The sequence below is a fragment of the Rhipicephalus microplus genome, chromosome 2 (genome assembly GCF_043290135.1).
Source record: "Rhipicephalus microplus isolate Deutch F79 chromosome 2, USDA_Rmic, whole genome shotgun sequence".
Classification (NCBI taxonomy): domain Eukaryota; kingdom Metazoa; phylum Arthropoda; class Arachnida; order Ixodida; family Ixodidae; genus Rhipicephalus; species Rhipicephalus microplus.
In genome coordinates, this window is record NC_134701.1 from 189,937,124 (window position 1) to 189,952,515 (window position 15,392).

The 15,392-nt window shown below is 42.4% G+C and overlaps 1 protein-coding gene across 2 annotated transcripts in view; it reads left to right on the forward strand.

Annotated features, from left to right (window-relative positions):
- Window positions 1-15,392, forward strand: part of LOC119169378 (uncharacterized) — a 44,258-nt gene that overhangs the window by 11,960 nt on the left and 16,906 nt on the right. For both annotated transcript variants that reach the window (XM_075887174.1, XM_075887173.1), the window contains exons 6-12: window positions 3,866-3,946; window positions 4,125-4,217; window positions 4,999-5,061; window positions 10,208-10,331; window positions 11,448-11,521; window positions 13,175-13,357; window positions 13,977-14,053. In XM_075887174.1, coding sequence (XP_075743289.1) covers window positions 3,866-3,946; window positions 4,125-4,217; window positions 4,999-5,061; window positions 10,208-10,331; window positions 11,448-11,521; window positions 13,175-13,357; window positions 13,977-14,053 — 695 coding nt within the window. The remainder of the gene's footprint in view (window positions 1-3,865; window positions 3,947-4,124; window positions 4,218-4,998; window positions 5,062-10,207; window positions 10,332-11,447; window positions 11,522-13,174; window positions 13,358-13,976; window positions 14,054-15,392) is intronic.

Here is a 15,392-nt window from a genome sequence, read left to right on the forward strand (position 1 = left end):
GGAGCGGCACGATCTCGTATTCCGCACGTTATCCGGCGAGGCAAAGGAAGTGGACGCCGAAACATGCGCTACTTGGAGAAGCGACACCCTGCAGCAGTACTTGGAGAGCTACTCACCACAGGATGTGTTTAACGCTGACGAGACAGCGTTATTTTTCAAGTTGCAGCCAGACAAGACGATCACCTGCAAGGGAGACAGCTGTGCCGGTGGCAAGCGCAGCAAAGAGCGTGTCACTGTTCTGGTCGCCGCAAATGTGACCGGTACGGAAAAGGTCCCCCTTTTTGTGATTGGCAGAGCACTCAAGCCACGGTGCTTCAAAAACATTCGGTCACTGCCGACGAAGTACGCCGCAAACAAGAAAGCCTGGATGGCAGGTGACCTATTCAGGAAGTGGCTACTGAAATTCGACAGGCGAATGGAACTGGGCGGCAGCACATTCTTCTTGTCGTCGACAACTGTTCGGAGCACAAAGTCGACAACGAGCTGAGAGCAACAAAGTTAGTGTTTCTTTCAGCAAATACGACTGTGGCCCTACAGCCAATGGACCAGGGTGTGATAAGAAACATCAAGTGCTTCCATAGGTGACACGTCCTGGAGAGAATGATTTTGTGCGCGGGCGACAAGAAGGATTTCGGCATTACGCTGCTCACTGCCATGCACATGTTGGTGCGCGCATGGGAACAGATGACCGTGACCACAATCGCAAACTGTTTCCGCCACAGTGGATTTGCAGCTGGAAGTGGGCAGGATAGTTGTGACGTCGACGTGGATGGGGCTGAGGAGCTCATGCCAGTGGCATTGCGCGACACTCTTCGGGGCGTACGTTTTGTCGATTATGTTGAAGTTGACACCGAAGCATCGGTGTGTAGTGCCCTGACTAATGAGGACATTATCGCTCAAGTAGCCGGTGCGCAGCCTTTTGCTGAAGAGCCAGAAGGTGAGGAAGACGAAAATGACGAAGCACTTGTGCGCCCGTCAGCTTCTGCGGTGATGGAGGCACTTGATGTGGCACGTCTCTTCTTCAGCTTCGAAGAGGGTGAAAAGGATTTCCTGCGTCCCGTCTGCGCGCTGGAACAGAAAGCCGCAGCTGTGGCATTCAGAGAAAAGAAGCAGATGGTCATCGCCGACTTTTTTGACCAATAAATATTTTTCGTGCCCCCACTCCCGAAATCCACCCATTTTTGCTCACTTTCATTATTTTGAACTTTGTTTAATTCGAAATTGCTCAGTGTTCCCGTGGAATTTGAATTGACGAGCTTTTACTGTATATGGGTTGGTTACCTAGTCGAGCTCTATCCACACAGAGTAGCTTCAGCTGGCCAATAAGCTGATATTTTCACATTTTCGGTTCGTAGAATTTTTTTCAGGCCGACATACCACTGATCTCCTTCTTCGGTCACACTTGCAGTCACAGGCTTGCGCATGCATAAAGGTGCGATGCAGCTGTTTTCATCATGCAAAATTACTTTCTCTTGATGTCAACGTTCATAATAACAGCGGGACATCAGTACTAGTTGCAATTCACAAGCCAACAAATTACAATTCGCAATGCTCAGTCGCGCACGAAAGCATTCTACGCAAACTCGTGGTCTGTCACCATTATGTGATAGTGATGACACTGTGTCCGACTCTTCTTACGGGAGGCTGTTGGCAACACGATTTAAATTTTGTTTGCACACGCTGGCAATTTTTGGTTCGTTTATTGGTAGAAAGTTGCACGTTGGATTCAATTTTTAAGTTGAGAATAAAAATTCACTTGCACCTCCTCCCACTAAGTAATGCTGCCATATTAGTTTCCACTGGCTAGAATAATTTAATTTATTTTCCTTGCAGAGGCACAAGGTCGTGCCATGGGCTTATTTAGGTAGTCTGTACCCATTATTTTGGGCATGGCTGATAATGTTAGTTTTTTTTATTGTATGACACCCGGACTATACGGTGGTTTTTTGTGGCCCCCTGAAAGTCATATAATTAAGGTTCACTGTACTTATGAGATGATGAAACTTGAGCTGCTTCATTGACAATGTAGAATTATACTTCTCAATGATGCAGGTAAAGCTTGCATAAAAGAGAGCTTTAGCAAGTTGTGGAAATATGGTCTGCAAACACAGTAGGGCATTCGTCCCTCTCACTCGGTGTGCTTTTGGGCTCGTTCCAGTGACGGTGAGTTGCCCTAACGACATGTGTCTCATCAACAATGCTTAGGTTGACAGGCAGCAATGACGTGAGACAACCGTACCCCACAGTACTTTTTGAAAAAGCTTTTATGGTGTAGAGGTGCCTTCACCAGCATAAAGTCAACGACCAGGAAAGTAGGAGTGGTACCGTCATATGATGGCATATGTGCATACCGTACTTCCGTAACTCGCTAAAACTCTCTATTGGATCTGTGGAGTTATATATGCAGGGTACACGAACTGGGTATGTTGACACGGGCGTGTGACACTAATATTCTAATGTGCACATTGATTTACTTTGGAGGTTGCATTCATAATAAGCTCCACTTTTTTCTTGTTTTATTCGATGGCTGCTGGGGACATGCTTAGTTTTTTCCAGTGTTTATGTTATTGTGTTTTGTTTATGTTTTTGTGTTATTTATGCTGTCTAGTGTTTATGTTTTTGTCACACTGTTCTTGCATAGTGCATTGAGAGTTTGCTGTACCTTTAGCTGTGATTTTTGCTGACTGTGCACGTAGCTCGCTATGATAATGACTGCATTCCTGCCACAAGACTGCTTCAGTCTAATTAATTCTTCGTGTGTGTGTGTGTGTGTGTGTCTGTTCAAAGATTTTTCTGCGTATTTACGCATGCTTACTGTAGTATGGGATGATGAAGTCAGTATTGAAAATAGGTTTGTGTCCTGTATTACAGTGTTGAAAAGGAGTGAAAAGAGACTGCAAGCAAACAAACTGTCTTCAGTTAATGTTATGAGCTGCATCATAATAGTAAAGGGCAAAATATGACACGTTTTAAAATCTGCCATACATAGCCTATATAAGGCTGTATTACATGCTTTTAAGTATGAGAGCAAATGTTAACTAAGGTTCAGGTAATAATATGCACACTTAATTTTCAAGTGTGGCAGTGTGGCAGTATGGATTTTCATTGATTAGGCTGTTTTGCGACGTGGAAGCTGCAAGCTTTAGTGAAACCCCTTTATCAAGCAAGTTAAATGCACTAAATATGTCCATCAATTTGTTTAAATACTTCGACATTCTGGAAGTTTTTAATTTTTCTCAGTGTGGACTCAAGTACTGTACTCTATAATGAATATTTAAAGTGCTCTAATATATGCACAAGCCTACATAATGCGAGATGCAGGGCAGTATGTAGTACTAGTAACTTATCTGGTAGTGTGCTACATGTTCATGTATTGTTGTGTTATTTCTTTCTGACTAGATTTTGCATATTGCAGTAGTGAGTGGTGTACTTTTCATATATGGACTCTTGGGCAGAACCACTCGGTGTTCATATATGGACTCTTGGGCAGAACCACTCCGTGGTATCGCTCCAAAGTATTCTGCAGCAAAAAAACAAAGAGGAAAGATACTAATGGTACTAGCATTTTCACTGTGCTTTGAACGCAGCTGCTCAACAGAGTTGAGACCTAGAAACAAGTCAGTGTAGGTGCACCAGGCTGGACTAAAGTGAAAACCTAACAAGTCAGTGCAATTTGAAAGCAGAAACTGGGTGTATATTGTTCCCAGCTTGTCTTCATAAAAAAAAAAGTTGCGTTTGTGTAATTACAATAAGAACCTTCTTTCTCACTGGCTATGTGGCCGAGGATGTGACAGCTTTTATTCTGGATTGTTGTGCAGCGCTTTGTACCTGTCAAAGCTTGAATGCCTGTGTTGTGGCCTTTCAGCCTTCCGATGAGCTCCTTTATCTTACCTATGTTCTTGAGAGGTGCCGGTTTCCAGGAAGCCGCAAGGCTATCAAAGATGAGGTGAGTATTTTCCTGTAATTTACTTTTAAGCATATCACACAGGTAGCATGAAAATCATGAAATGACAAGAGCGTCTTTTCATTTTATGCCTATAGCAAACTGTGCTTGTTTCTATAGCGAAGGGCTATCATGTGCCCGTAACTAATTACAGTTTGCTTGTTTCCTGTTGTCCATTCAGAAAATGGAGGCTGTTGGCTCACTATGGGAAGTACACGTGCATCAGTTGCAACAGGAGCTGTTTGGAAAAGTCAAGCATCGCTACAATTCAAAGGTTTCATTTTTACGCAACACTCCTTTCCTTTTTCCACGATCCTTCACGACACTTTGTGCTTGTTCAACAATCTTTGACAATGAAATGGGGCACAATACTTCGTATGTGCCTGAACGAGAAAACAAAATCGATGCGTCACAATCGGTTATGTTTATGCTATCATTAGGCAATACTTTGTGCATGAAAGTTTGTTTGCAACAGATGAAAAAAAAAATACCTTTCAGGCATAGGCTTTCAGCTCTGTTCAGTGATGTTTCCGGTGGTTCTGGAATGTCTATAGTACATCCGGTTGGGTCACTCTGACTTTTGGTTTTTGCAAATACTGATTCCTTTAACAGAAATTGTGAAAGTAGTAAACATAATTTTTCTGTGTTGTACAGAGTTTACTGTAAAAGCAATTCACCACTTGTATGACCTTATATAGAAAGCGTAGTTTTGTCATTTTTTTAAAGTAGTGGCAACTTATCTCTCTGGTAACCTTCAGTGGTCATAGTCATGAGGTTCAGAGGTATGATTGGCACGTACATATTATTGCACTTGTCTCATAGGCAGAGCATGATAGAGAGTGTCTTGAATGCTGAGGGTGTCTTGATGGAATGATACTTTGCTTATATAATCGCAGACCACGAAAGCTCTCTTACCGTTTACGAAAAATGTCACAGTAGCACACTGTGAATTTATATTGTGGGTAAGTGTGTCATGCAAAAGGTTATTGTTGTCAGCTAATAACGAAATGGAGACAGGATGCGTAAGTTTCATTTGCCTCATCTTTATTTTATAGGATTTGGGACTGCAGTGTGGTAGCATCAACACCGGCAGCAGCCAACTCTTGGAAGCCTTAGAGGTACGCCTATTGAAGATATTGATTGTATTTTGATCAATGAGTGGCAAAATGCAATGTAAATTTACTTGCAAATACCATTGTTATACAGTTTAGGAATTGGTGATTAGTAATTCACTTGTTGTATGATACAGCTATGACATGTTTTACGGAAAAAAACCTAGTTGCTAATTTGTATTCAGTGTTCATAGTGCAACAATTACTAAAACCATAGTGACATCACAGTTGCCTTAAACTCAGTGAGTGTATCTTAACGTGCAGTCTATGTATAACAGATGCTGTTCTGATGTCGCAGAAAGACCTAAATAAGTAGGTTAATGTGTTTTTATTGCAGGTCTGGCTTTTTCTTGCTGTCGAGGGGTCAGCAACTTTTTGAGGCTAAGGACAAAGTTGAATTAATTTGACACTGCGGGGGCTGGACCGCAAATCTAGGGGGAAGTAATGAGGGGGCTTTGCAGACCGAAAGTAAATATGGCAAATCGACAATTGTGTAAAAAAAAGTGGATTGATGTCACGTTTATTTTCAACGTGCTTCAAGAAGGTTGCAGTAAACATAGGTTGCAATCAAAAACCGAATTTTCGGTCAACGGTGCCACGACGACGTTCAAATGAAAAGTGATCAGGGGAGGGGGAGAGGGTTTCAACATCGTGCCGGGAGTCACCAAATGGGGTCCTGTGGATCGCAGGTCGCTGACCATTCAGTCAGCCTCAAATAGATAGGAGCCTTAGATTGATAGGAAAGAGAAGAAATGACTGCACACCACTCATGGTATCTTCTCATGCTGTGTGCAACCCTGTCCACTTATGCAAACAGCTTGTTTTGCTGCTAGTATTGTAATGTACATGTACCACGTAGGCCCTGGAAATGGTGTGAACTTCTTAATTCATCAAGGCTTGATACCATTTTCACAGTGCCATATGGGCAAACTTGAAGTCATTTGCTACTTACTGCATTCACCAGAACACATTTGATTGCTAAATGTGTACTCTCAATGCCATAACTTGGACTGTGGAGCAACTATAAAGAATTAGAAATTGAACTTATCGTGTAAAAATTACGGTGATTAGCCACTGTCATGTTATTCCGTAGATGCACTTGATGAGATTCAGTTCAACTTTGCAATGGCTTCAACATGGCACCTGCCACAATGCTTCTGGTCTTCAGATACAGTATGCAATGGCTGAATCTGTGATGGTCAGTTGCTACGTTGTAAAAAGCAGTGAAAAGTTGAAGCTAATGAAGCCCTAGCTTGCTTACTTCTGATTTTATTAGCCTCAAGTGCAGATTAGGCTTGTCACAAATGCATTCAAAAGTGTTGGAACTAGGGTGAGTTGGTTATCCGTGAACTTAGCCTGTATTAGTGCGACACCATAGAAATGCAAAAAAGGAACAGACGACACCAACGTCAAGAAAAGAGGCCCTAAACTTCCAACTGTTTATTTCATGCCCTTCACATCCATCTTATACATGCCTTATACATTCCTTTTTTTGGTTTCTTATACCGGTGACACATGGGCACATTTAATCGCGATCAAGGCGATTCGGATCAGTTTTCTTGATCGCAATCAACTTTATGACCGCTGCTACATGGCTCAAGCTAATACTGTTCAAGCTTGGGTCAGATGAAATGCCCCAGGTGGCATTTGCGTGCCGTAAAACATGCCACTGACAAAACTCGGCGTACAATATATCTATAGAGCCCTTTATCAGCAAAGTTATTTGTGCAAAAACTGCTAGTACGTCAAAAAATTTGAGTGCCACTACAATAGCAATTTCATAAATCCATTATTCCATAAAATTTTCCTTGCACTTACCTGTATTGCTGTGTGAGATTCTTAACCTTCGCTTTTATTTGTGATGGCCCCCGCCCATAGACGTGTAGTCGCAGCGAAGGTCAATCTCGTTGTACGCCCCAGTGTTTCACTTATGACGCCTCAAGTCTGTTCCAGTCGCTCCTGCTAGGGGCAATTACTGTAAAAATCTCTATTCGACCACAAAGTGATGTATGTTGCGACGTTCTCGAAAGGCTTGTGTCACTCATAACCAGATTGCTTTGAGGTGCTCCAACAGCTCCGACGGGGTGAGATTTGAACTAAGCGCTGAAAGCAACGGTCAACTGCTTGTCGCTTGCTTCTCTCATAACTACATGCGGTCGATGCGAATCTTAATATATTCAATACTTCAGATATTGTTCCAATTTAAACACTTTAGAATTTGCTTTTTTATAAACATGTAGCTGTTTTTATTGAACTATGCTCGATTTTCTTGTTTATTGTGCTTTCAACAAGCTCGGCTAGGGGTTGCAGACGACAGCAAAATCGTGACCTCTTAGGCAGATCGTGATGCGCAGATCGCAATAATCTTAATGCCGATCGCGCCTCATCGTGATTAAAAGTGACCGTGTAGCAGCACTTAATCTGGATCGTGGTTAATCCGGATCGACACTAATTGTGATTAAAAGTGCCCGTGTGACACTGGTATTATATGCGGTGCTGATACAAGGTAAGTTCACAAATGCATGTTTATTTCTATTATTACGGTAAAAATGCTCACTTCGGAATTTGCTGTTATCGAAATCATGAGGGCAAATGCCATTAAACTCTTATGTGTGGCAGCTTAAAATACACACAAAAAACAGGGGGTTAAGCCAGTTTCATGCCATTAAAGCTGTCGAAGCAGTGGTCTTGTGGCTCTTGTGCTAACTCCTGTTGTCGTTTGCATCGAGTGGCTTGTTCCTTGGGTGGGCATACAGTCTTGCTCTTCTTCAGAAAAAGTGCAAAAAGGGTAAGTTCTAAAAAGTTGCATGCAGTGTTGGTCAGATTCTGCAGTGCAGGAAAGGGGTGCTCTTCAACGTGTCGCACGAATTGTAGGCCATCGCTGCACAAAGTTGGCACACAGGACGGAGGCATTCAAAGTTGTGAGAGCGCCGATAATGCAGTTGTAGTTTAACTGCAATGAGATCACACAATTGCGCCAAAGAAGGCACTCAATGGTGGGCAACCAAGGAGCTGGATCTACCAGCCAAAATTCTACGTGCTTGATGGTTGCAATGTCTGGGGCGTCAGAAAAAACTGTGGCGTCTTCTGGATGTGGCATAACTAGACTCTATGAATGAAAAACGTTGCAGGGGAATCGAAGTTCACAGTGCAGTTGTGTGGCAGGTTCTAGTTTGAAAGTGTCCGATGTCACCCCTTGTAGGTGATTGTAGGTAATTGAGTCAGACAGACAAATCGCAGTATATTAAAGACGATAGTCTTTCTTGGGAACCTTGGACAAAAAAGTTTTGGTCTGTCTGTACTTTTGTCTGTTTGTCTGTTCTTAACAATACCTCAAACGGGCTGACTCCATTTGCAGCGCCCACCAATATTGCTCAAGATCCAGCGTTCATACTTGTGCGATCGTCAATTAAAAAGCAATCATTGCACATATCTGAGGTATCATAGCAACGCGTCGATGTTTTGTATGTGTGCCTTTATAATAGAGAAGGCACACACAAGTAATTCTAAAGACCGTAGAGTTAAAACACCCTGCACTGACAGTGCAATGCAGTGCTCAAAAAGGCAAGTGTTACCAACGATTTGCTAAAACGACACGGTGGTGGCACCTGTCCGTCGATTTGCGTTCTACACCTTATTGCCTCCGAGAATGGCACGCATCTTTCTTCGACGGCACACACGCCTTCCTTCGTTTTCGAAGATAACTGCCACATGGCGCTCGTGTCTAACAAGCCTCGATGCGCTCGTTCGCCTCCGCTGCTCGCTCGAAGCACTCTAGCGCAGCGCCTCCAAAATACCATTCACCGATTTTTTTGTGCAGAACATCAAATAAATGTTTTGTTCACTTTCTCCAGACGCAAGACTATTGTCTTTCGACGGCATTTGCAATGTAACATGCAGATCCGGGGCCAATTTTTTTCTTCTCTCTCACTTGTGACAACATGGCAGTCGGTGTGAACAGCACCCTTTGCATGCACTTGACTTTGTTGTCCTCCTCTTCGAGTCCACACACAGAAACAAGTAAACGCTATACAGCCATAGCCATTTGCTTCGCCTCCACTGAACCTCTCTTCCTCATGCTCAGCCTCGCATGGATTGCCACATATCTGGCCAACATCACCTTCATTTGCAACTGAAGCAGATATGCCATTTATGGATGCACTGTTTGGGAATTAGAGCGTTAGAGCTGTTTACATTGCTCTGTCACCATGCCTGGGCCTAAAAGAGCTAAACTGTGAAGAATTCACTGAAAGTTACGATACGGCCTAAAGCAAATCTGAGTGCAGCTGTATAGGTGTCGTGATTTTGTAATAAGTTGAGGCAACACATTTTGAGAGAGACATGTACTATTGTGACGACGTGGGGTTGGCGAGCACACAAAGCGCTTCAAACAAATACGCTTTATCGATCGCAGGAAAAAGACTGCAACGACTTCTTCGTCTTTTGCCCTCGGCCAAGGACACTCGCGCTGCTTCGTGCTCGCCACCACTGGCCCACACGCACGTCATTACGTATGTGTACAAGTGTAACTGGCATGGACACTTTCATGCAGTACATTTTACATGAACTGCCTCAGATGGAGCGTAGCGCGACTGCCTCACTAACCGGGAGACCACCAAATGTAGCCTGTGGGCCCGTTCCACAACAGCTGCCGCATACAGGCATCCGTTCAAGCAGCACTTTATTTTTGTGCATGGTATTGTTTGACGCCGTTGCCTCATACCTTAGTGAAAATGTCGGCGACCGTACGACAGCGCACACTACTGTGGTGCCGCGATGGCAGCTGCAGAACCCATTGTATCACCACTGTGGTTTCCTTCTCCCGCCCTGTCCTCGCTATCGCCATCTATTATCCTCCACAGCGCTCCACATTCTCTCCCTTTCGTCCTCGCTCGCTAAGCCACTTATGCCACCACCAACGCAGCTTAGTGCAGGAAGGGACGGTCCAAGATCTGCGCTCTAAACATTATTCAGGAACTGAAGATTTTAACGGGTGAACGTCTTTTCTTGTGTCCAATTCCTGGTGCGTTGTGTGTGACACACTACACCTGCAGCCAGATTTGCTTACTTTCACATTGCTTGTAGTCTTCTGCTGTTGTGTCACCATGTAAAAATGGTATTTTTTACAAGATGTGTGTATTTTGTTCTCAAGAGGCATCCCCTCGACTTGATGAAAGTGCTTTTGAACCCGGAAATATTGAAGGCCATGGTCAGTGAGGGAAAGCATCGCCAGCTGGCCTACTTTCAGGGACAGTTGCGAATCACACTCAATGACGGTGAGTTGTTTGGCTACCTTATTTGTTTCTCCCCCTACACTTGCCACTTGCACTCTAAATATCTGATTGGGCTGGTACGCAGCATGTCAACAATGCCAAATATTACATGCGTACATCAGTCCTCGTAAGCCAAGATGTACTCGAATATTGAAGGCAACAAGCGAAACCACCTGAATGCTCCCACACCATCTTTGAATATGTTATAAAGTTTAATTACACCTCTTCTGGGTGCTGCTAATTACATATTAGCTGAAAACAATAACTGCACTTGAAACAGTAGGTTCATTTCAGTAGATCAGGTATGCCATGCCCTCAGTCTATGCTGGTGTACCAAAAGAGGCAATTCATCTCAGTGATCTGTCATTTCTGGTAGAATAGGGCTTTGTGTCATCTTCCGAGGAGCCTGATTTGAAGCAGGAAGACCATATGTGAGCAAAACGCCTGGCAAAATCATTTGTAAGTTGTCTGTGGGCAATAGCATGGCACCTTGATCTAAATAACGGAATTTGGAAAAAAAGCATTGCAAGAAAAAAAAAATTCCATTGGTTTCAAACGCAGTACCTCTAACACAGAAACTTAACATTGTAATCATTATGTCTTGTAAGCATGCATAGACAAAAGAAGCAGGTAGGTCGGAGAATTTTCAGTGGGCAAGTCGTTTAACGCACTTTGATATTGCCATGGATGCAAGGGCCTCACCATCTTGATGCTGTGTCTGCGCCCATTCTGAAAGTGCATCTGTACATTGTGTTGGAATTCTTTCACACCTGTTGAGGTGTCTAAGGTCAGTTATTGCCTACTAGCCCAAATTTTTTCCTTGTATAGTCTGTATCTCGGGCTGGAATCAGTTGTCCAGTGTTTTACCAGTTGATGGGGCATTCAGTAGATGGTGCATTATTGAAATTTGGCCTCATTATTTAACATTTCAACTTATTTAACTCGTGGAGACACCCTAAGTTTTCCATCATGTTCCTGCATTCTGCTGGCATCATTGACTAATGAAAGCTGCTGTACCTCTCCGCCATCTGATGCCGCTGACATTGTTTTAAGTCTTGGTGATAATGATTTGTGCTTGCGAAGCTGCTCTTGCTACATTGCTGTACTTTGGCTGTCCAGTGTTCATGAGTCCAGAAAATGTTGAAGGAAACAAGTTCCTCACATCACTGGCAACAATGGTCAGCATACTCCAGGTGAGAACAAAGGCCCCTGCATCGTTAAAGTAAACTTAAGAGTCAATCAGTTATCTTTTTATTCAGCACTTTGCCTTTCTTGGACACTACGTAGGCTTTTTTGGTAGCCATTCACATCTCAGGAGGTAAATTGACAAACAATTTCAGCACGGGGAATCAGCTCAAGCACTTGTCGCACTTGATCACCCTTTCCCCATTACCGCTGGCATCCTCGACCATGATGGATGTCCAACTTACTCTGTAAGCTCTACATAACCGCTAATAATGAGCTGGTCATCAGCTCCATTCTATGTGAAATCATGCTGACAAATGGCCAATGTTACTTAAAATATATCCCCTATGAGATTCACCTTCATGCACATCGTTCCTTTAATGTTGTTGATAGCTTTCTACAAGCTTTGCTGTTCACCTTATCTGTTTTATTTGCTATTCACATAAACAGTCCTTCATCCCAGATTTGGCAGATTCTCGATTATTCGCACTTTCAATTCTGGGGATACCAGAGTTTAGCTTGAATTATCAGAACACTGAATTATTAATTGCAAGAAGGAGCTTAATTGTGTGTAAAATACCAGAAAAAGCACAGGTGGCTGATTATTACATCTATTTTTCGCTGTCCTTGTGTATATTTTTTGCTACTTTTTTTTGCTCATGGTTTTGACCACTGGAAATTACAGGCAGGGAATTGGCTTTTTTTTGCGGCTTTTTGTATAATAGAGTGTTCTCTCAGTAAATTTATATCCTATAAATGGAACTGCTACTATAATGAAATGACTGCTATCTTAATGATTGTTTTCATGTTCGCAGTCAGTACACTTCCACGCTGGTGTAAGAGACAAATGGGTAGAATAGACACCAGTGTGCCTACATTGAAATAGGTGTTGATCAGACGATTTATATGTAATACCCTGGTTATAAGAGAGACTTCACATGAAAGACAGGAATTGCTGTATGGTGCATGACTCTTATAAAATGGTTAAACTGTACCTCTGTTTGCCTCTTAGTAAATGGAGCTCCTGTAAAATGAAATGGATTTTCTTGGTTCCTTCAAAGTTCCTTATAATGAGTGTCCACTGTATATGAGCCTAAATGCTCAGTTGAAAAAAAACAAAACAAAGGCAGCTAGCTTTTCCAGCAAGTGGATAAGTAAGGATGAACAAAAAGTTAAATAAGCAGAATGGGCCAGTTGGTGAACGTTGAATGAACACCTTTTAAACTTGTTGAAAATTTAGCAGGCCAACCAAAGGTTTGAAATTCATTGGAATTAACCAAGAGTACAAAATAGCATCGGAGTTTAAATTATAGCATGTCCATTGTATTATAATTATGAACAAGTTGTCTTAATGGTTGTTTTCTTCAACTGATTGTTGCTACTTGTGAAGCTGAGATTGATGTCATATGCACAGTTACAGTACTGAGTTGCTTTAACTGATCTTTGTCATTTGTGTATATAAAAAGGTATGTCATATAAAGTTTGAAATTGGTTGTGAGAAGTAGGATCTGAACGTTGTCTTGGAGAACCTCTTTCTAGAACTGTATTAATATTTGAAGTCGAGATGAGATTGATGTCGTGTGCATAGTTACAGTGCCGAACCATGCGTCCTGTGGTAATCCATAAATGCTGGTGGTTTTCTGTTTTTTTTTTTTGTTCAGGAGAATCCACCTGCCGTAGATAAATGGCTTATGAACTGTGTGGCAACGTGGAATGGTGATCATTACTGGGAGCAGATCCTGGCTCTTGTGTCCAACTTTTCACTGACCTCTCCTGACCACTTTTTCTCTTGCATCTGGGAGCCACTCATGCAGCTGTTCTTCTTCCAGAGCCTTGAAAAGCAGGTGGGGCAGTGGTTGTTGTTTGTAAGCTATTTAAGAAAGCTGAATTCGAGGCTCACCAACCACGGTTCGCTTTTAACCTTCAGAGCAAATAAAACGAGAACACTGTAAAAGCTCACATCGATGTGTCGATGCCTTACTGAATCTTTATTGCACAAAGTGTTATCATCCAAGGAAAATAGGCATGTGCAATGGCGAATACAAAATGTGAAAGGAATGATAAGCTGCTTAACCCATCACATGGGGTAAAATTCCCAGGTGGTGGAAAGTTAATCTGAAGCCCACAACAATAGTATCTCTCCTAGGCCTGGTGCTGTTTTGGGAGGTTGGAACATTGCTAATGAAAGTATTAATCAATCATTTGTACTCCCATAATTGAAGGGTCATAATATTGTGTTGTTTCTTTGTTTCCACAAGGCTTTTGTAAACGAATTATATCGCCTTAATAAGATGCAGGCAAGACTTTGCATAATGTCGGGAAACACTACCTGGTGGCTCAGAGATGTCTGGCTCAAAGTTCTTTGCTTTGCAAGTGTACTTTAACACGTGGCCATTACATAAGCTCTAGATAAAGTATCTCAGTGACTTAATAGCACTTGTCACGTATTGTGCTATCTTGCAGGTTAGCATATTTCGATGCCTCACCGAGCTGTGTCGTTTCTGGTGTCTGGTGGAGGTACCCCGCTCTCAAGGGTGCAGGTCTGTGCTCTCTCTGGTTCTGAAGCTTTCAAGGCATGCTTGTGCAGCTATGCAGTGATTCTCTCTTTCATTTCATGCATAGTACTATCTCATTTTACCACCAAACGGTGGATCTCGTGAATGCATAGGACCACTTTTAGATTACGGCAAACTACCGGTCGTGCTCTGGGTGTCGTTTCTTTGACGTAGCTTCTCAGTCGTGAGGTGTAGCTAGGAAACAGTCATAGGGCGAACAACACAGAAAAGTCTTTAACAAGTGCAGCCAACAAACATTTTTTACTCTGTAGCACTAGTCTCACACCTCGATATAACAAACCCGGTTATAACAAAATATTGGTCATAAGCAAAGTAAATGAAAAATAGTCTCGCAATAATTATAGTGCCTGAAATATACATTTATAACAAAGTTTTGGCTATACCAAATTCTTTTTTTGTGTAAGGTGCAACTTTGTTATAATGAGTTTTGAGTGTATTCACACTAATTCATGAGATGTAGCATGCAATAGCTTTAGACTTTTTGTATTGCACTTCACATTTCATATCCCCTAATAGTTCTCTGTGATCGGACAAAAATCTTTCGGGTCATGCTATTTACACTTAGTTGTCATGTGATGCAATGAATGCCACAAAAATGTGCTATTATATTACTATGCCAAATAAATATGAAACAGTTTAATAACTAGATGGTACACCATTCGAAACATGATAGTAGAAGGTCGTTGCCCACCAATTTGTTTAATCACAAGCTAAGGTCTCAGCTGGCACCCATACATTTCTATCCACGAAGGCCATTGCAAACAAGACAAGAGGTGGAAGAAACCACACAACGCAGGTGCTGTTAGAGCCTGTGTTGTCATGCACTTCTTGCTGTCTCGTCTGGTTTGCACTGGCCGTAGTGGTTATGGTTAGTTATCCCGATTCGCTACAATACATTTCTGGGGCAGCCAGACTTTCATTATTTCAATACTGCAATTTGCTTAACCCAATAATTAAAACTTAGCTGGTCCATCTTGCACTTGCCTGACACCATTGGTTAGTGCAGTAATGGTTACCATAGCAGCTGCAGCATCCAACTTCACTGCTCTCGAGGCAAAGTGAATGTCATCTCTAATCGAAATGTTCTATTTTCGACCCGGCCCAGGAAAATTTTAATGTGAGGAGAGTGGATCGCAGTGAGTTCTTTCAGCATTCATCCGATCCTATCGCTTGCATTTCTGTGTGTTGTGTTTTTCTATGAAATTCATCAAAAAGAGATTTAAAAATTTATCTGAAGGGGTGGTCCGGTCTATGCAACGAAAACGAAAACTGTATTCCTAACAGCTTAGTTGTAGCAAGCAGC